The 22495-nt window shown below is 40.6% G+C and overlaps 1 protein-coding gene across 1 annotated transcript; it reads left to right on the forward strand.

Annotated features, from left to right (window-relative positions):
• The first annotated feature begins 3193 nt into the window (after positions 1-3193).
• On the forward strand, positions 3194-20715 carry LOC145489315 (uncharacterized). The gene is made up of 15 exons (XM_081468270.1): positions 3194-3846; positions 4003-4092; positions 4203-4274; positions 6844-7099; positions 9531-9646; positions 10261-13286; positions 13609-13777; positions 14335-14529; positions 15061-15318; positions 15629-15880; positions 16682-17693; positions 18545-18828; positions 19903-19960; positions 20119-20187; positions 20308-20715. Exons 1-14 carry the CDS (start codon positions 3694-3696, stop codon positions 20166-20168), a joined length of 5991 nt encoding a protein of 1996 aa, XP_081324396.1. The 5' UTR covers positions 3194-3693; the 3' UTR covers positions 20169-20187; positions 20308-20715.
• Positions 20716-22495: the final 1780 nt, after the last annotated feature.

Genomic DNA, 22495 nt, shown 5'->3' on the forward strand with positions numbered 1-22495 from the left:
TAATTCATGCATAGCGTATGAGCGCAAAACAAAAGATTGTGCGTGGTCGTGGACCTTCCAACATAAATCTTGGCATCTTTGATGTTTGCCGAGCTTCATAACCAGTCCCCTCAATTAACTATGCTCACATGACGAGAAGGTTACAAAGGCAAGATGTATTTAATCATGTAATTAATTCAGTAACTGGTGAAAGAGCGGTTTTCACTTGAGTGTCAAAAGTAATTTGCGTTTGCTTCTGTTTTGCTTTACTACGCTGGGCGATTGGCTAAAATTACTCGCGCCACTTTATCATCTTATCAGGACAAAAACCGGCAAAACCAATCATGACTCGTTCCCACACGTTTTCCCGGGCTTTGCGCCGTTTACAACTATATTATTTGAGTTTTGATCGGTTCACTGGATTGTCTGTGTAATGTGTGATTGGGCAGTGTGAAATTACTTTGGTTTTGGTTTTATGCCACTCAGTTGAATACTTGGCTCTTATTAACCGAGCAGGAAGTCTTTATGGGAGAATCTTGACCGAGGTCGTGAGTACAGGCCGAACGCAGTGAGGTCTGTACACGCGAAGGAGGTCAAGAATTCTCCCACACAGACCGACTAAGCTCGGTTAATAAGATTTTTATCACATGGCAAACAAGAAAAGTTCAATTCGTTTAATGTAACTGGTTTGTACTAGGTGACATTTTGTTTGCGAACGGCGATGAGCTGAACTTAATTCTGCCAAAGTCTGCTCGTCCTCTTTACTTTTCTTTTCTTTTCTTATCAAACTTTTTGGCATTGCCATAAATAAATATTGTTAGAAGAAAATAGTCAACATTTTTGCATTAAAGTTTGCAACTTTTTCACCGCAAAACATTACCGGTCTAGATGCCGCTCTAGATCGGAAAATCTAGACCGCTTTCAATATCGATTTCAGCCAATCAAATTCGTAAATTAGGTCGAGCCTATTTTATACAAGATTGTTATGGCTCCTGTAGTAAATTAAATTGTAACATCAGCGCTGGACACCCTTGTAGCGTAAATTTACGAAGCTAAATGAACGAAATAAAGATTGAAAATGCTGGCGTCTATGAACGCAATTTAAACTACTAGAACTTGCGTTTGTTTGTTGATAGTCAGCGGGATTGCTATGTAACAAGATGTGTGCAAACCTTGGATATTTTCAGAGTAATAGTTACGCGTTCCTGCTTTTTTTTACCTGCGCGACTCTAACTACATCAGGAACAGGAAAGAGCACCTTTAGTGTGGTATGATTCTGATAATCCATGCAACTTGGAGGCCGTTTTACGCAACTTGAAGATAAAGTGAAAGCTTAAGCTTACCCGCAATTAACCTAAAACTGATTGCGTACAATTGCGAGGACAGATTACAAACAACACTTTTGCCAACTTGTTGTAAAGTTGGTCAAGAACATGAATTCAGGATAGCTTGGTGAACAATTTAGAAGTTTGTTATCGAGAAGAAAATAAAAATAAAAATATCGTTTTCTCTTGGGAAACCTTCATTAAATGGACACCCTCCCTTTCCTACAGAGGATAGGCAATTTTCCGAGGGTGTCAACTTAATCGACGTTTCACTGTTGTAACAATCTCGACATGTTGAAGAAAACGCAATGCAAAAACAAGAAAAACAGTAAAAACAACGGTGTGAATACATAACTGTATTTTGTCAAGCACGAACTGTCAGTCGTTCAAACGGTGTGAGAATTGTTGATATTCCTGTATTGGTTATCTTTAATTTATTTTTCAAGTATGAGCCTAAATTAAAAGCATTTCGGAAATGTGTTTTTCAGAGACCAACCCAACACAAACATATAATTATATTTGGCCCTAAAATATGCACGGATATTTGTCCGAGGGGGACAGTATCTGTTCCGATAAGCGAGGTGCTGTAGTATTTCCACAAGATAGCAGGTTGAGCTGAAATAGAAAGAAAAAGGTCAAATTTTTCAACATAACACTCAGCTGTTGAACGGGAGATTATTAGTTTTAGCCGAGACCATCAGAAAAATCAAAAAATGAACTGTAACAGATTGGGTTACAAGCCTTAATAGCTCGCAGCTAGCTGAAAACTATTATGGGTGAGCTAGTATTAATTGAAGAGATGGAGAAGGATGATTGCGGTTTTTACGAAAGCTAAGTGCGCCAGAGAAAGAGATATTTGACGGATTTGAAATTCTTGTGGTAGTGCCTATATTTGCTTGAAAGCTAAGTGAACTTTTCGTCTCGAAAGGGGCGGAGAAGCTTGTTATCGGAACGGAATTTTCCTTTTAAGAAATGCTTGGTTTTAGAATTCGAAGGTTGTTTTGCGGTAAAAAAAAAAGTTAGAGGCGTACAAGTCGTACACTTCGATCGATACATCGAAAACTGTCATCCGTCAACAACAGCAACCAAACAATTTAAGAGATGATCCCATGAGTTGGGAAGTATTTTCAGCTACATAAGCGCGCGACTGACCCCGAGTAATGCCAAAAATGGCTTATTAGCATGACAACTGCGGCTGAGTTGACAGAAACAAGTGTCCCAGGCCCTTACATAAAGCGGTTCATCGAAGCAGGGTGAACTCACAAAAAATAAACACGAAAATAGAAACACAACGCATTATAGTACATTAATTTATATATTCAAACACGGAGCCTTCAATACTAATTTAGTACATAATTTGTAAAAATAAAATGGTTAGCCTGAATAGCTTCCTGGTTAACCTTTTAAAGCAGATAAAGAAATTTTTTTCAGCTCGTTGTACTGAAAGGGTAATACTCAACAAAGAAATACCTGTCGTGTTTTGGATTCACTGTCCAAGTCACCAGTGAGCTACCCAAAAAAGTCTAAAGAGACTGCGAAACTATCTTATTTTTCTTTCCTATAATGTCTACTAATATATAAATTTAACCAGTTTTTTATCAGAGAGAGTGAAAGAAAGAAAACCAACCAACAAACAAAAACCATATTCCTACCACATTTAAATCACCAAGTACATTACTTAAAAAAACAATTTTGGACAATTTTGTTTTCGGGCAAGAAAGGTGTCGGTAATCAAACGGCGTCCCAAATTTTAAGTGTCCGATATATTTACAGTACAGTATAAAATTTTTAAGTAGCTCCAAAGCTCTTAAGTTCCTTTATGGAGCGAACTCTAGTTTGCGAAACTGCTTGAAATACGTAACGTCTTGATAGAATTTGAAGGTCTGTGAAACCTTGAGGGTACAGGAAAGCGAGGAAAACTATTATTTGTTTCAGTCTAATTCGTGTTTTATAGGCGTAAATTTATGTCTCAGCTCCGTGTCGAAATTGTTTTCCCAAAATTTGTCCGAAATGAGATGAGAAGACGTCCGAAATTTTAACGTCCGAAAATTTCAGCAAGTAGTGAACTCCGCCGAGTCCGACAGTTGGGAACCTGAGAACTAGATGGTCGAAATCATAAGTTTTAGCCGGGTAGTGCAAAGTTATTTTTGTCACCACCTACGCATGCCTAGTAAACGTTTGAAAAAAGGATCAAAGCAAACCGGGGCGTCGCTTGTGGAGGCATTATAATTTCATAAACTCTCCTGGAATCCTCACAAAGAGCTTTTAAGTTGAAATTTTACAACGGTGCTTTCTTCGCTATTTAATCTGTGGGATAAGACAATCGACAGAAGGCGACAGCAACCCAGTCGAGCCAAGAATGAAACAGAACTGATAGCGATCGCTCGGGATGGCTGATCGTCCGTGCAGGAACTTTCAGCCAAATGTATTTAACAAGAGCAAGTGTCAAAATTGTTTCAAGCTGAAAGAAGCACACGGCTCCTCTGGATCCAGCCAAGATGTGTCATTTCAAAGTGTGACACGAAAACAGTCAGCTCAAAAGGTAGCATTAATCAGTCAGTGCTTTATGCAGCTTGGAAATATGTTGCCGTTTCCTAGTCGAACTACATAAGTTCTTAGTTTTCTTGCATCGTTCTTGCTGTGCAGTCAGTTTATGATGGCAAATATAATACCTCTTTTTTCTGCTGTTAATCGTTAGGTATATTCAAGACTGCGGACTGTGGTCAAATCAGGGGTTCTGTGCATAACAACTCACGAATCGGTAGATAAAGGGAGGGTTCTTCCTTCGGTGAGTCCTTGCTCCGTTTGTGAATTTGTTGATATTTTTTTGTTTCTGTTTATTTTCATCAACGAGGATGCATGTAATACCCTTCTAACTCTTTTTTGCTCGTTCTTCAGCGATGGAACAAGCGTTGGTTTGTGCTAAATTCTACAGGGACACTGGACTTTTTTTTCTACGACGAACAGAAGGTACGAAAATTAATTTTCAAATAGCTGAAATTTACACGTTATTTACGTTAACTACACCTACATTGTAGTCACATATAACTCAAGAGGGGACAAGGTGCATTCCTCGTCAATATAGTTTTCTCCGGTCCATTTTCTGTGTTTTCTACTGATTCGAAGAGTGAAATAGAACTTAAAATGTTTTTGTTCAGTCCAACAAAAATTTTGCGGAAGTCTGTTGTTTGTGCTCACATTTTGAAATCAGAACCGAAAAATATTTTGCTTCAAAGAAGTTGTTTCTCGCACGCTAATTGCATCCGTTCCATTCTTCAGTCGCTCTGCGCAAATATTTGCCGTCCGTAAAGTATTTTGACACATGAACTTTTACATAATAATAAAGTGGTTCTTTGAGTTGGGCAATAGTTTGAAGATTGAAGGTGCACAGTGTTCGTCTTCGAGTAATTACTGCTACAGATCGATAATCGTGGAAGCCCAAGTATGCTGAATTCTTCTCAGTTTTCAAAAGTTGTAACGAGAGAAGACACAGGAGCACTTCGTAAACATTGCAGAAATCTTTTTAAGTCCTTACCTTACAATCGGTGCTGTTTTACCTGAACCCAAACATTGGTAGCTTGTCAATTTGGTTGTTTAATTTTGCCCGATGTGGAAGGAATATACGAATAATATTCGATTATAAAAAATTAAGACTATTCTTGTGCCATGTTGGGGGTGATCAATCTATTAATTAATTGAGCCTACAGCTTTTTTTCAAAAGTGGTTTTAACGATCGGTATTTTTCTCGAGATAAAATTAATGTTTCCGTATTGTTATGCTCTCTTATGCATTCATTTCATATAGGCAAGATTTTGCAGTGAAAATTCAAGCTACCCATTGAACTGTCAGTGTTATGTTAGTATTGTATGGTGTTCAAATTATTGCACATTTGTGAACAGAGATATTTATCAAGTGGTAAAAATATTTCTGACCACTGGTGCCATCTTTATCACTATCTCCATTCAGCTCACAGAAATGAATCATGTGGAAAGTGTTCATTAACACAACCAGCACATTGCATGTTTATAATTTACACCTAATCCTTTCTAAAACCCATTAAGCTTTAGTGTAACTAGAGCATCTCAGGATAATCCGATGTCCTTTCATGTCTGCTCTTTGGTAACAAAAACATAGAAACTTTGATTTTTTTTGGGACAGTGTAGATCAAATTCTTTATCCTGCTTCAAAGATGTGCTGCCATTTGTTTTGGGCAAGACACATATCTTGTAAACTGTCATTTTGTATTTTATTTGGGGAAGAGGGTGCATAAACAGCAACCAAAGAAATTAACCAGAAATCAACACAAAACTAATAAAACTCTGCCTACTCATTCACTCAATTTCATTCTTTTATTGGAAGGATAGATTTTTATATGTAAGTTCAAATAATTTTTTGATATTCTTGAAAACTATTGTTTATTATTTTGCATGTAAGAGCAGATGGCATTATTTTTAAATATTTTGGATCAAATGTCCATTGTTTTAAACATTTAGTCTTTTATGTAACTACTGCATGTGATACGTGTGTAGTGCACAGGCTTTATGCTCATGTAAGGCTGCAATCCCTTTGACTGGTACTGTATGGCCTTTCTTTTAATTTTATTGAGCATATGCTCTCAATTTTCTGTATCTACTGGTTTCAGCTATCTCTTGGAAAAAATTTTGTTGTATAATAAATTTTTTTTTCACTTTTTATATACCAATCACAAAGCTGTCAGTTAATTAGATAGAAGACTTTTTATTGTCTCTAATAGGTAAATGTTGTCGTCTAGTACATATACTTATTTTCATGTATTGAAATTTTGAATTATTGATGCACACATGAATTAAATCTTTCAAACTATTTTTTGTGTTTAGTTACATGGTGTAAATAAATCTGATCAGCTTTTCAGCTCTTACTGGGATGTACTAGTGCAACAGCAGGAATTTCATTAAGGGCCAGGTACCTGGCGAATTGACTGGCTGTGAGAACAAAAATACAGAGAAGTTCAGTTCTAATAGTTTAGTCCAGCTGTGAAAACCAGTTGCCCTCATGCTGAAAATGTTAATGAAATCCCTAGCAACAGTCCTTTTTGCTACCTCCCCCCCCCTCCCAAAATTTTCTCACTAGCATGATTGATAATTAATTAAGTTAAAGATCAAAATTAAAACAATAATTTGATCTTTTACAGTTCTTCTGTGATTTGAATTTTTTCAAATTTACCTGAAAAAACTCTGCATGTGAAGGAAAGGATCTACATGTACTAGCTAAACTACAAAATCCGCTAACAACAGGCTATTGGACAGGGCTTTCTTTGCATTCTGTAGTTAATAAGTGTGTTACATGGTGAAAATATTAAGTACTACACCATCATTTGTCCCGAACATGACTTGCAGTCAGGGTTTTGTTAAGGGTTGGGCACCAGAAAAATTGACTGGATATGAGGACGGTTTTGCCTGTCTGGTCTGGTCTGAAAATTTTTTCTGACCTGTGAAAACCAGCTGCCCCCCTGCTGAAAAAGTTGATGAAACCTCTGACATTTCTGTGTCTTACATTGCAGAACTGCTCAACTGAAAGACTGGATGGCAGTATCAATCTTGACTTTTGCAATGGCATGTTCATTGGTGAGGCAGATACCGGTGAACCATTTTCCATTGGGTTGAAGCTAGGAAGGACAACCTACTACCTCAAGGCCGAGAATAGACTGGAGTTGGACAATTGGTCACGGGTGCTTAAGCCATTTGTCCAAGCATCACAGGCATTTGTTCCCCGTAGAAGCTCGAGTAGCTCTAGTGACTCAGATGTGTTTCTCCAGAGTGAGTTATCATTGTTACTTCTTTTGAAACCTATAACCATTGTTACTGTTCTTTGTTATTAGATATCATTAGAAAAAAGCCCAAAGAAAATGTGCACACTGATTGGTTAAAAATTGTGTTTCTATTATTTCCAATTGCTCAAGATGTCTATCATGCATAGAAATCAAGAGCAATTATGTAACTGTTTTAGTATAAATCTACTAGTTGTTCAAAACTTTATCTGAATCCTCTTCACAGACATTTAGAAAATGTAAAGAAGCCAGTCTATTAACAACCACACAATGCTACGCTACTCACTATCTACAACAGAATAGGTAGTGTCTGGTGTAGCCATTTAGAGAATGTCATGCACAATAGAATGCTAGTAGGTTTATACTAAAACTCTATAGAAACACAGAACTAGCACGAGCTGTTCATGCAAAGAAAAGGTAATTTACATTTTGATGATCGAAGTAAACAAGTTGTTTTCTTTTTCTGTCGCAATATTTTCTACAAGAAATAGAAAACATGTTCTCCGTGTTTCTGTTGAGTTATAGAAACACTCGTTTGGGAGAACTCAAAAAAGCTGTGGAAACACTTGTCTGTCAACCTGTGTTCCCAAAACATTTCTTGTTCTCCCAAACTATTTAACAGTTAGATTATTCGCTATCGATTTCTATGAGGTGATAGTTGATGAGGCTGAAGGCCGAATCAACTATCACCTCCTAGAAATTGAGAGCAAATAATCCAGTTGCTTTGGTAGACTTCTATCTGAAATTAATTCAAATAACGGTTTCCAACTATTTCTCCTGTCCAGGTATTATTAAACTTCACGCTTTAGCAAAATTGCATGAACTGAATTGTCTTTGGAAATTTGCCATAGTTTACATGTGGGGTGAGGTGTTATAAGTTTTTTCTCCTCTGACCTTCTCCAAGTTGTTTTTGAACTTCTCGCTTCTTCTTGTTGCCTTTTTCCTTCTGCTGACCTGGGGAGGATCTAGAGGTGTCCTGGGGGTTTGGCTGAACCCCTAAATTATAAAAATGAGATAGAGTTGAACCCCTATTAAGCAGCCACCTATTAAGCCGCCAGCCTTTTTAGGCAGCCAGCAATCAAAGTCCCAATGATGGCTTTTCTATTGTTTCTACCTCTATTAAGCAGGCAACCCCTTTTAAGCGGCCACAGTCCATTTCGCCGAGGGTAGCCATTTAATAGGGCTTCGACTGTATTTTGTAATGCACTAACTTGGCCTCAGAATGCCAGAAATCCTATTTCTGAGGACCTCAATTTAAAAAACTTTTCAATGGAGGGTGCCCCCTAACTCCCCCTCCCATACAGCAGACCATCTTATGACAGGCCGTATATCGAATCCCTTTCTTTAAAATCCTTTATTAGATCTCTCAGTTAGTATGCACACGTGATTGGTTAGTTAGGCCCACTGAAATTTAACGTTGGTTGCCAAACTGTTTCGTGATTTATCGCCAACCGTTCTTAACTTTTATAGCAAGTAAAAGTTTAAACTTTCTTTTGCTCTAAATTGTGTATTAAAGCATGCTAACGACTTAAAAACGATTTCAGATTGACCCATTTTGCGTTCCACATGCATCAGAAATTTGAAGCCATTCCACGTAAATAGAAATCGTTCCCGAACTCGTCAGGCACACAGTAGAGATCTAATAAATATCTTACTAACCTCATCTTCTCGGTCTGCACTGTAAGTTACAGATCCTCGTTTTTCCCCCTTCGAATTTATGGCCCACATGCTTCGCGCTTGAGCCATGAATCAAAGGGGAAAAAACTTGGTCCGTAACTTACAGTACAGACCTCGAACTCGGTTAGTAAGTGGTATGTATCCTCCCCAGCTCAATGATCCTCTTTAGCACCATCTTTTTACCTTGGTAAACATGAAGTTTACCGAAGTAGAAAAGGACTAATTATAAGAGGAGTAACAAACTGAGAAGAAACTGAAGAAGTGAAGCCTTGGAGCCGGCTGACTCGTAGCTGCCAGAGCTTATCCCAGTTTCTGTAGCATGAAGTGGCTAGGAATAATTCTACTCCCCTTGGACAGGATGCTAGTCCATCGCAGGTCACTCCCCCACAATTTGTAAAGTTTTCCCAACAATTTGCCGGTACCCATTTATACTCCTGGGTGGAGAGAGGCACTGTGAGAGTTAAGTGTCTTGCCCAAGAACACAACACAATGTCCCCGGCCAGGTCTCGAACCTGGACCGCTCGATTTGGGGACGAGCACACTAACCATAAGGCCACCGCGCCTCCTGAGAAGAGAAGAAACGGGGAGGGCTATAAATGAGAAAGAATGAGATGAATTGTAATTCACAAACTTATGTTTCCAAAAGGTTTCAAGTTGTGTAATTCATGACATACTGGTAGCTTTCTTTGGTTTTGAATTTTACTTCAGTAATAAGAAACACCTGGTCTCCTGGTCATTTTCAGGTACAGCAGCTACTGTTTCGCGTGTACCAAGTTTTGATAAAAGCACTCTTTCGAAAGTCAGCGCCACTCCTCTAAGTAGCCGACCTATTGTGAGTACCGAGGAACAACAAGCATCGGTGAGTGGACACACCATGTTAACTTATATTATGTAGTACCATCTTTCTTAGTAAGAAGGATTTGTGTGCAAGGGAAGGGGAGGTGGGGGAAAGATCAGCAGAAGATGGACTGGATGAACAAGGGATGCTCATCAGATAGACTGTATAGTTGTTTGAGACTTAATTTAGTGAAGTAGTGTGGAATAATCTTGAGTTACTGTTGTCTCTGATCTGTTTGATATTTTGACTGATTAAAGTCACGTGCCTGTTACAAAGAAAAGTCTGCGTTGGACCACACTTTTTTTTTTTTTCTCTTTTTGAGTTCTGTTAAAGAAGCGTGAAAAAGCTTTTTCAAGAAAGCGTTTGTACAGGTTTTGTTTTACTTCAGAAGCATTGGTTTAAGTAAAAAAAACAAATAAGTAAGTAAGCACTTGTAAAGTTACAATTGTTCATAGCCCTGGCCAAACGGACTCGCAAGTGCAACTTGAGTGACCTTGAGAGGAAACTAGCGAGCCCATTTGGCCACCCAACGCAAGTCTCTACGCAAGTTTAATCTGCGGTTAGTTGCGACTTCGAGTCTGTTTGGCCAGGGCCTAACGTGTGCTCATTTATTTGTATTTATTTTCCTGATAAAGCTCCAACTAGAGAAACTGAAAGATGAGAATAAGCGTTTAAGAGAGCAAAGCGTGTTGTCTGCAAGACAGAAGGACTCCGCGCACATCCTCGAGCTTGAGTTGAAAACGAAGGTGAACAGAATAAAAGAGCTGGAGAAGGAACATTCTCAGTGTAGAGATTACCAGAAAGCTTTGCTGTTTCAGGAGAAAGAAGTGCTCGAGGCGAGATCGAAAGTGAATGACTTGAGACAGAAGTTGGAAGAGAAAGAGAAGCTTCTTCAACAACATAAAGGAAAACTGTCAATTCATGCCAAAGAACTCGCGGAAGCCAAGGCTGATCTTCAGGAAGCGAATAGCATTATTGGAATTCACAGAGCAAACGTTGAGTCGTTGAAAAGCGAACTTTCGTCCGTGAAGCACGTCTCGCGAAGTGGCAAGGAGAAATTGATTTTAGCTGGAGAGGAACCGGAGAGTGATCAAGTGTTCAGTCTGAAGGGTGATACGAATGGCCATGACGGCAAGGATTTGGAATCCAAACTGGCAGTGCTTATGCAGAAACTGAAGCAGAATGAACGAGAATTGCTGGTGAAGACTAGAGAACTTGAGAAAGCCAACGAAAGTCGGTCGAAGGTCGCGAAGTACACCAGGTCGCTTTTGCAGGAGCTTGAGTCGAAGTTGAGCAATAACGAGAGAAAGCTGGCCGAGACTGAAAACCACTTGGTTAACAAAAACTTAGAGCTTGAATACGAGAAAGAAAGACGCGTCAAAGTTGAAGAGGAGAACAACCGACTGTTTGTAGAACTTGAACTGCTGTCGGATGAGCGGAAAAAAGATGGACTTTCAAAAGAGGTCGTTGAGCTGTTAAACAGAGCAAGAGAACGCGTTGCGTCGGAAAATATCGTAGCGGCAAGGGTGACAACTGTAGAGGCGGAGGTGACTCAGGCCGAGCCAAAATCTAGTGATGATGAAAAAAGAACTAGTAACGGTTTGTCCTATGTCAAGGAACTTAATAAATTGAAATTAGCTCTTGATTCGGTGGAGAGTAGTGATTCAGAACAGAGTGAATCCGGTCGTGGCGATCACGATGCCGCTTTGAAATCCGCCACCAAGGAAATTGATCGTTTAAAAGACTGTTTGAAAGAGAAAGAACAGGATGTAGAAAGCTTAAAAACCCAACGTAACAGATTTAAGGACGATTTGAAAAAGAGAGAAAGCGAACTGGAGAATTTGCACAAGGAAATGAGGAAATTGGAAGATAGAAATGCCGATGTGGTAGAGAAAAACAGAGAATTGGAAGAAAGACTACAAACTGTTGAAAGCGAACTTACAGAAAGTATGGAACGAGAAATATTTCTTCAAACCGAAAATGAAACTGATGAAGGGGAACGGTGGGACGTCAAAGAGCGTATTGTAGGTTTGGAGGAAGAAATCTCAATTTACAAGGACAAAATTGAAGAACTGGAAGCAAAATTATTACAAAAAGAATCCAATAGTTTAATTGCAGAGGCGGATAAAAAACGGCTTTATGATTTAGAGAAACTGTTGAAACGTAAAGACGATGAATTGAGAGACACTGAAAGGAATTGTGCTCGGAGAGAAAAAGATTTTATGAAGCAAGAGGAGGCTAAACGAGACGAGATGGAAATTGAACTAAACCGGGAAAAACTTCGTCTTGAAGAACTTCAGAATCAGTTCGACGATCTGCGAAACGCTTTGGAATCCGAGCGGAGAAAGTTGCAAGTAAGGGACGGTGAAGTTGAGGAACTTAAAAGGAAAACTGAACTCATGGTGTACAGAGAGGATGCGGAAAAGCACATCGATGAACTGGAATCAGAGTTGAAAGATAGAGAAGAAAAATTGTCTGACAGAGAGTCTTCTCTAGCAGTCGCCCACGAACGGATTGCTGTCTTCGAAGAAAAATTGATTCTTAATGAATCGACAGCGAGAGGCTATGATTCCAAGAATAGTGATGATCTTCAAAACAAAATTCGCGTCCTGCAGGATGAGCTCGAAGAAACAAGAGAGAAGTTAGCGGTAGTTGAAGAAAGACTCGTGGACTACGAAGTTGAGGAAAAACTTCTTTCTGCCGAACTACAAAAAAGCAAAAAAGAAGACGAAGATTTTAAGGTTGATGAGGTGAAAAGGAAGCTCACGGAAGCCGAAGAGCGAATCAGGAAGTACGAAGATTTTGCCAAGGACAAAAACTCTAAACTCATAGCGAGTGAGGAGAAGGTTATAGAACTGGCTGAAGAATTAGCAAGAAGACTTACAGTTGAACAAGAAACGGCGGAGTGGATTCAAGGTGTTGAAAACAACCTTACCTTGAGAGAAAAAGAATTGAATACGACGCGAGAGAGCTTAGTTAACAAAGCCAAAGAGCTGGATAAAGAAAAGTATAGCATATTAGACGTGATGGAATTGTCCATGAAATATATCAAAGAGTTAGAGCTAGCCATTAGCGAGGAAAAGGAGAATTCTAAAGAGCTGGAGAGGCAACTGGACGATGAGAGGTCGCGAGTGACGCAAATGGTTAAAGAGATGAAGGATGCTCAAACAGAAGGAAGCGAAAGCCGGGAAACCCTCAGCGAAAGCGTGAAAGTGGAACAGATGGAAGAGCGGTTAGCGTTTTGCGAAAGAAGTCGAGAAATGGAAGCCACTCGAGTGAAACAGCTGCAGACAGAGCTTGAAGATTCAAGGAAGAAATTTGCTGAGGAGTTGAGTCTCCAAAGAGATTCTCATGTCCACGAAATGCAAAAGTTAAACGAAGAGACGCTGCAAGTCTCCGGAGCGGCAAGTTCCGAGGCTGACGAGCTGAAATTACGGCTAACTTCTCGTGTGATAACTCTTCAGTCTGACATCAGCGAACTTAAGGCCTCTCACCAGCAAGAGATCGAGAAATTAAGAGCTCTTCACAAGAAGGAGTTAGAGAACGCGCGGCGGGAAGCCATCTTGGAAAGTAGCGCTCGTGAAATGATCCGAGAAAATGACGAGGAAATGGCCGCCAGAGTACAAGAACTAGAGACTGAGATGAAGGAAATGACAGAAAGGTAAATAAACTATCGAATAAATAAAGAAAATCTTGTTTTACACGGGACTTTTGTGGCAGTTTTAGCGCTCTTCTTCAGGCACCGTAGTGGCGGCTCAATATGGCGGACTGTGGCCACATTTGGCTTGAACTACGGTGCCTGAAGATAACATACCACCCTTAACTTCGTAAGGTCGTACGACTCGCATACTTCTTTAAAGTAATATACATTCCAATCTAGCAGACGTCTATCCGTAAGAAGCGATTTTGACCTCCACCCTCCCCTTCCCTCCCTCCCCAAGTGGTAATGCGTCTTGTGCTCTGACGTCATTCTGTTCCATTAGGTATGAAGGTCAGATGGAGCTACTGAAGAAAAGTCATTCTCGAGAGATGGACAAACTAAAGAGGAGCAGTGGGGACGGTGTGGATGGTCTGCAAACTGAAGTTGTTCATCTACAGGTCGAGATGGAGAATATGAGTCAGAAGTACATGGAGGAGATCGAGAATCTCAAGGTTTGTTGCGCTGATTTTAGGCCCTCAATTCTTAACCCCTCTGCTCCCCTCGCACAAATGGCAGGTTATCTGCTGCGATAAGCGGCAAACGGAGTGTCACACTGGGACTCCTGGGGTTCTAACATGATAGCTCCTCAAAGATTTATCGAATTGATCTCTCTTAAACAGCTTTGCACAAACGTCAACTTACAATGTGGAACAAACCTGTTCTTTTACGACGTGTGTGAGATTTCCCTGCAGCAGCCAATTCCCCCGCTCCCCCGCTCCCCCACTCCCCCAAAGAAAAAGAACAGAATTGTTGTAGCTCACGTAAGCTTGTAATTCTTTTTGTGGTCATAGTGTAACAGCTGTTGTTTTGGGGTTAGTGGCTGTGTTTCTGTTCTTTGTTCTATTGTTCTCTCAAAGAGTATCAAGCCATTCATGTGAGACCTTGCGAGAGCTGTTACCTGACCCTAACGGATCCCTGTGATCAGTGTGGGATTTTTTTTTATCGAATTGAGAAGCACTAATAATAACACTAAAAGAGAGGTCTTACTTACATTATTTATTTCTCATAGGTTCATCACGGTGAAGAGCTTGAACAGCTCAAGCGCGACATGGCTATTGTTCTCCAGGCCTCTTTAGGAGCGGCGCCTTCACCAGCCAAGGGCGATGACTCGAATGTCCAGCAGCTCAAGAATCGAATTCACGAACTGGAGCAAGAAACAGAGGAACTCAGCAAGAAATACAACGAGGAACTCAAGACTGAACGGGTGAATAATTGTGTTTGTATCTTGGTGGAAGGCTGAGACAAGAATCGAACCGGAAACACCAGAAGAATATATTACTTGCCAAAAATTTCGGATGATGGTAATTTCGGACAAAAAAATGTCCTAAAATAAAACCGTCCGACATTTTTGTAAGAGCCCGAGATATTTACAGTGCATTATAAGACTTTGAAGTAGCTCCAAAACTCTTAGTTTTTGTTTTTATGGAGCGAAGTCTAGTTGAGAAACCGCTTCAGATACGTAAGAATTGGTGTTATTTTCTCGTCAGTGAATCTAAAACCTTGAGGGTGCAGTAAAACTATCATTTCCACAGATGTTGTTGCTGTATAATTCGCGTTTTGTAGCAACAAATTTACTTAAGTTATGTTTCAGCTAAGTGTCCGAAATGTTTGCTCGAAATTTGTCTGAAATGCGATAAAAAAAGTGTCCTAAAATTAAACGTCCGAAGTCTTTTGCGAGTGCATGTAGCCATTGCGTGGAGTACCGTTTATTTATTTGTTCTATTTCATATTACAGGAAAAACAGCAACGAGAGATCGAGCAAACACGTAACGACATGATGACAGTGATCCAAGCGATAAGATCAGAAAAATATTTCGACGTGGAGGGATCTGCTTCGCCAATGACTCCAAAAGAACTGCCGCAAGACCTGGCCGCCATGCGCGCAGAGTACGAGACGAAGATCGCTAAATTACAAGAAGAACATCAAGAAGCTCTACGGGAGGCCAAGAGATCGAGGACGGTGCCTCTGGTTACTTTGGAAGGAGAAGCCCAGGTAACATGAATCAACTTTGGTTGGTAAAAGAAATCAGCTGACTGAGTGGCTAACTGACTGACTGACTGACTCGCTAACTGACTGACTGACTGACTGAATGACTGTCTGTCTGTCTGTCTGTCTGTCTGACTGACTGACTGACTGACTAACTGACTAATTGACTGACTGACTGACTGACTGATTGACTGACGGGCACACGTGACTAACTGAATGACTGATTGACGTACTGACTGATTCCTTGACTGATTCACTGACTGACTTACCGACTCACTGTAAGTGAAAGTTCACTATACCGTGTTTTGTTTAACAGAGTGATTCCCAGCTTCAAGAGCGTGTCGTTCAGCTAGAGTCGGAGTTGGCGTCGTGTCGGGACGAGTTCCAAAAGCAGTTGTTACAGAAACAAGTTAAGCATGACGAGGAAGTCAATCTTCTCAAGGCCGACATGTTGGTCGCCATTCAGGTGGCAAGGAGTGGCAACACGTCACCAAATGGTGGCAGTCAGCCCGACTCACAGACAGTCGCCAGTACCATCACCCGTGCAGGAATGAAGCTCTCATTAGAGGTGTGTGTCTGTTTTTTTTGTGTGTGTGTGTGTGGAGGCGCGGTGGGCTCATGGTGACTGCGCTCGCCACTGGATGGAGCAGTTCAGATTTGAGTCCTTTCCCGGGACATTATGTTGTATCGTTGGGCAAGAAGACACTTTACTCTCACAGTGCCTCTCTCCACCTAGGTGTATTAATGGGTACCGGCGAAGTTAATGCTGGGGGTAACTCTGCTATGGACATCGAGATTTACCTTCTTTACACAAGGAACGGCAGGCCCCTAAGCAACCCTGAACGAAAAGATAAATCCAGGAAATACATTATTTGCTTATAATGAGTAAAAGGCTTAAACCCGTTAGCAAAGGAGTTTTTGCCCTCTCCACCTTGTTTTTGAAATGGTTCAGTTCTAATCTTAGTGGATCATGTTTATTGTACCACATCTGTTACCACGTTTAGTGTCCTTACATCTAACGAACGTTGTTTTGTACTCTTCATATCTATCTTGGCACGAATTACCCCCTTAATTACCCGCGCTGCTTTCGTAACTCAGTCAGTAGAACGACGGTGCTCTAATTCGGAGGTGTTGAGTTCGAATCCTACCCAGGTAAAGAGACTTTTTTTCCAATTGACTCCTGAGGTTCCTAGTTTCTTTTCTTAATGCTAACGCAAAGATTGGTTGCAACACTCAAAATGATTACACAGTTAATTCTGATGTACAGCTTGTCTCATATCAGTGCTGAGTGGCTCAGCATTGCAAAGAAATTTATCCTCTGAGGGTCTTGTTTACCTTGGCAAATTAAAACTTTTTCCTTTTATTGCAGGAAGCGATGACAAAAATTGACGATCTCGAAAAGGAAATTGAAACGAGCAAAAAGCAGGCCAAAAAGGAAAAAACAGACTTGGAGAAAAGTTTGAAAAAATCCGAGGCTGCCACCATGTTTGGGCTGAGAAGAACGGAAGAGATGAGCATAAAGATTTACCAGATGCAAAAAGAAATGGAAGCCATCGACAGAAAATATCAAAAGGAAATTAAAATGTACAAAGACGCTTTTGAACGGGAGAAAGAGGAGAAGTGCAAGATGGGTGACTGGGAAACGCTCTCGTCAGAGAACGATAGTCTGAGATTGGAAATCGAAGAGCTTGATTTGAAAATCGAAGAAATGGAGGCCGCGCACGCTGCCGAGGTCAATATGTACAAACAAAAGCTAGGCGAGGAGAAGATGCAGAACGTTGAGGACTTGAGATTGAAAATCAAGAGTTTAGAGGATGTTATCGAAGAACAGAAGTTAGAGCACGAAAAAGAGCTGGAGGATTTGAAGCAGGAACGGGATGCTTCAGTTCAGGAATTAAAACGAAGACACGAGAAAGAACTTGAAAGCGTCAGGAGCGAGCAACGTGTGTTGAACGGCGCGAGTGGAAATACTCTGGTTACGTCTTTAGATTTAAAACAAAAAGAACAGAAGATTAAAGATCTTGAGCTTAAAGTCGAAGAACAAGAAACTCTGCTTGAGGTGAAGAGGCGGAGACACAAAGAGGAAATTAAAAGTCTCCGTCAAAGACTAGACGATGAAATTCAGAAGCACAGCGAAGATGTGCGCTCGCATCGCACAAAGGTTCGACAGCTGGAGCGACGCAAGTCCGAGCACTCGATCTCGTTCGGATTCGTGGACGACGATTATAAACGAATGTACGACGAACAACGATCGGAAAATATCAAACTTAAGTTCACTGTTGAGAAGCAGAAGAAAGAGCTAGAGGAGATGCGTAGTACGATGGCGAAAGAAGAGGAGAAAGCAGCAATAGCAGAGGTGACGGAGAGAAGAAGGCCATACGGTAAGAGGGTGTCTGTTGCCTGGCGTCCTTCGCCAACTGTGCTTTGCCGTAAAACTCTAGTCTGTCCATAGACGTTTACTTTTTCGCTACGATTAAGTGCGTGCGAGCGCCGAGCGATGTTAGCGAAAATTTTCGGGCTTTGTCAAACCCTTGCTTTAAATACGTTTGCTTGTGATCTCGACGAACTCAAAAAAAAAAAAAAAAAAAGAGGTCGTGTGGACAGACTAAAATTCAGAAAATAACTTGCCCTGGAGCTGCCCTTCCGTCCGACCGAAAGGTTTTGTGGTTGAAATAAGGACCCTTCCGAAGATAACGACAACCTCCCGCCCCCAAAATAAAAGGATTACGTTGGTTACCAACGCGAAGAAGACGACGTTTTTGAGAGTTTGCTCTTCGTCGGAGTGAGGGCTATCGCTCGAATCGTCAGCTCTGTAATAATAGAAACTAAGCGGTCTGTTGCCCCCGTCAGAGGAGCGTCGCTTATGGAAGGTATATCTGATTAGTACTACTTTCTTCAGATGAATTCCTCGTTCGTGTTGCGTCTAAATCTTTTCCAAGCTTCATTCAACGCTCGCTATTACGAAAGTTTCGCGAGACATGACCATTTTAGGTTGTGCTACAATGCAGAATATCTCATGCAACTTGTGTTACAACAAAGTTCTAAGCAAAACTGCTTGGTGGAACAGCGCCCATAGTGTTAATTGTTTCATGTGACTTTGGAATTTGTGGCTCTAAAATATTAGCTTGCTCTTGTCTTGATGGCTAAAAATACCGTAGGCTCTTTCAGAGGTGTTATTTAGTCACGCCACGCTCAACAACAAAGCAGCGTGACTGTTGTTATTTTTCTGCAGAGTCACGCCGTCCCGTATCAGACTCTTTCCCGTCTAGCTTTTCGTACAGCAGGAGCTCCTCGTCCCAGGACTCCACTCTTTCATCCGCAACCAAAGAACCCCTGAGGAAGGTGTCGTCTGACGCGAAGGTCGACTCCGACCCAGTTTGGAAGAGGGCGTCAGGGGGGCCTCTGTCAAGACAGACTTCCGAAGGAGGGGCGGGGAGGTACGGCACAACCATCACGAGGCAATCATCAACTGATGTCGGAAAGGGGAAACCTTTGACGAGACAACTTTCTAAGGGGGTGAGTAAGAAAAGTCGATAATTCCTTGTGTTCAGATAAACATTGGACTCTGTAAACCCCACCTGACAGTTGAGACAAATTTCCCCAATATGTTCCGGGCATATATTCGTTCAAGGGGCTTTTCAGTGGGCATATTTGCGAGGGGAGTGACTTTATTATCCGAAAGAATTTCGCGTTTCAAAAATGTTTCGGTTGATATTTAGAGGATGTTCCGCCCAAATATTTGAAGGTGTGTACACGAAAAGCGCGCATCAAGATTCTGAGAACACAACGATATAAACCGCAAAACAAGCTCTGTTGCTCTCCGAGAATACTCAAACAACGCCAATACAAAGCAATATCTCCAATAGTGGGCTTCCTATCGAAAGAAGTTATACATCTCTGTAAGAGCTTAATCCATGGGCTAATATTCGAGGAATTTGAAATAGATTCAATTTCCATTTGTAAGTCAGTTTTATTTCCTGACGGTGCGTACAGACCGATATGAAAGGACTATCTTAAAACGTACTTACGTGTGTTCCTCTACTGTCGGGCACCATAAAGAACCAAACTGGCAGTTTCCGAAATCGGAGTAAATGTGACGTTATCTGCATTTCATCAGCACACTGCATATCTCATTTCCGAGTTGCCCCAAGCCTCTTTATCAAAGCCATGCCTCGTGCACAACCATTGATATGAAAATGAGTTTAGTTTGCATGTGAAGTAAATCTCATTTTCATACGAAAGGAAGAGCACCAAGACTCACTAAAGGCTAAACTTAATTCGGAAATGACCCATATTTAGAACGTAGGTAACTACAATCCCGGCCAAAAGAAGTTGGAACACTTGAGCTGTATCACGTATCCCCCTTCCCCCCTAATCAATGTTGGAAAATATCGCGTTTTCTCCAACAAAAAAGGGGAAAATCACCTGATTATCAACATTGAAAGTGGGGGGAGGGGAGAACTTGCTCCGTGTCCCAACTCGTTTGTCTGGGATTGTAGATAAACCTGTGACCTTTGCATGTCCCCTGTCTCTTGTCCAGTGTGCACTTATCACGTGATCCTAACACTTCAACTCTGATTGGTCATCCAGGTGGAATCTTCCAATATGGGTTCTGTTGCTGCTCGTGTTGCCCTGTATCAAACTGTAGGTAGGTATCTCGCTTCTTGGAAAACATGCACGTCTCTGCGAGTTAAGCATATGAAACGTCATTAAAAAAATTGGGGGTTGGGACGATGAGAAAAATCCACACCACGGGTCACGGTAGTGTTTTGGTACAATACCAACCGTTGATTTCTTCTCTTTCAGCTTCCAAGTTCAAAGATAAAGATGAAAAAACAGGGCAGAGAAAACCGTGAATGAGATTGTAATGTTGAGGTAATTACTGTTTGCAATGCAAGAAAGATGTTATACAATTGTTACTTAATGCTAAGTGGAATTGATGCCTAAGATGTTGTTGTTTTTGGTTCTGAAATTTTGATTTTTTTTTTTTTTCAGTTTTCAGTGCAAAGATTCGGACCTGAAAGAAAGAAAGATGTTAATTCTATTCTACTCTGTCTTCAAAAATTTAATTTGAAACACCGTGTAATTATGTACAGCTACAACAGTGTAGATGTTTGTAAAAGTAGGTTTAAAAAACTAAGCTCTTCAGGCGCTCGATATTTTGTATCAAGACTAAATTGTACTAAAACTGAGAAACGTTTGAATTTGTAAAAACTATGGAGTAAGCGTTACTTTAGAGTGTAAAGCCGAAAATATTCGGAAGGTATTTTTGTAACAATCAGAACTATTTTTATAAGGTTCCGTGTGTTTTTAGTCGAAGCTTCCAACGGCAACCTATTCAATTTAGTTTTTTGTTTAGATTCACTAGCACTTGAGTCGAGTGAATAAACTCATTTATTCTGATGTTGCAGTGGCGTGCAAAAGAGCGTATGCACGTGACGTCATGGCAGCCATATTGGTGTTCCAAAACAATGAAACGGCGGCCATGTTAGTGTACAAAACCAGTCCTGTGGGAGTTGAACTCTTCTTATGTAAACACTTTCTTTTGTTCCAATAAATTTCCATGGCTGCTGGACACATGAGTGCATACGCTCTATACTGAGGGATTCTATGGTCATTGGCAAAAAGCCCGCTATTCTTGGTTTTCATGTGACGTAGTCATATTCCAAAATTAAAAATTACCTTTCCTTCTGAGGTTTTTGTGGACGAAAGCCGTATCCGGAAAGAAAAAGTTGCGGATTCAAAAGTATCCGGATACGTGTGGACCGGGCCTCAAACTTCCTATTACCGCCGACAGCACCTTTTGGATTGTAATTATTATCGCAGTCACTTTTAAATCGACAATACCGAAAGTTCTTACTTTGGAGATGGGAAAGAAAATACTCAATATTCGCCCATTTAAACTGCAAGCTTTTTACAGGTTCCTGTTAACCTGGGCTGATCTGAATTTAATGTATGGCACTGCATTTTTGTCGATCGGTTTTTAGTTCCACCACTTGCGTATTAATGTCAATACGACAACAAACCACTGTTACCAACCAGTCTCTAGAACGCTTTTTGACAGTTTAATTCATGATTGATACTAAACTTGCAAATTATTATGATCTCTATATATGTATTGACAACAAGGTACAGAAATATGAAGAAGAATTTTGTTTTATTTTATTTCATTTTATTTCTAATTTAGAAATTGCTCTTTCAATTTCCAATCGAAGTTTTATTTTCAATTCGCTAACTGTGGTGTTATTTCCCCGTGTTTATTAACGTAAACTGTCTAAAAGTCCTTAAATACACCCAGAACTAAATTTGCTACCGAAAACCTTATAATTATTTTTATATCTTTGTACATGTGATAATTGATCGGTGTACAAACGTCTTGTCGAACAAAGACTTTCCAGAAATCACCCAGAGGACACTGCAACCCGGCTCGTGCTCGCGTCATCGCACATCCATGGCCAATCTGACTGGTTATTCCGATCCAACATCCAGTGAAATGAACTCTGTAAAAAAGCAGCGTAATGGAAAAGTCTGTGTTGATCTCGAGCATGCCCCCATTTGCCAAAGAAATACTTCGTACCATTGCAAACTCCTGCTAATTTTGTCGTCCTCCATTCTAAGAAACGAGCCATAGGCGTCAAGCTGGACGTCCGTCTGACCGCTGAAGTACTGGACCACAGCTTCACCAGTGCTGTTAGCGACCGTGGTCACGTGGAACGTACGTCCCTGTTGTTTACTGCAGTGGAATCTCAGTTGAGAGAAATTTAGGGTGGCTCTGAACCCTACCCACAAAAGTTTTTTAAACTTTGCCAAATGTTGCGTCTTACCATGCTTACCAAAAGTTGATAATACAAATACTGAAATTTCACCGTGCTGTTTTTGAATTATAAGCCCCTAAAGCTGTAATTAAGGGTGTTTTTAGGAGGTCATACTGTTGCTATGGTAACCTATTGCGTCACGAAAATGATAACAACGTGTTCACCAATGATTGAGCAGTTTTTTGATACCATGATTGTAGCATCAAGTGATAAAGAGTGGCTACAACGACCCATCAAAATCTAAGTGCTGGAAACTGTTTTGAGCCACCTTAAAGGAGGTTTTTTACCTGGCAAAAATAACTCAAGCTCCGTTAATTAAGACCCTGATACACCGATCACTTATAAGTTAACTGAACTTATAACTTATC

Source organism: Orbicella franksi, chromosome 6 (assembly GCF_964199315.1).
Source record: "Orbicella franksi chromosome 6, jaOrbFran1.1, whole genome shotgun sequence".
Taxonomy (NCBI): Eukaryota; Metazoa; Cnidaria; class Anthozoa; order Scleractinia; family Merulinidae; genus Orbicella; species Orbicella franksi.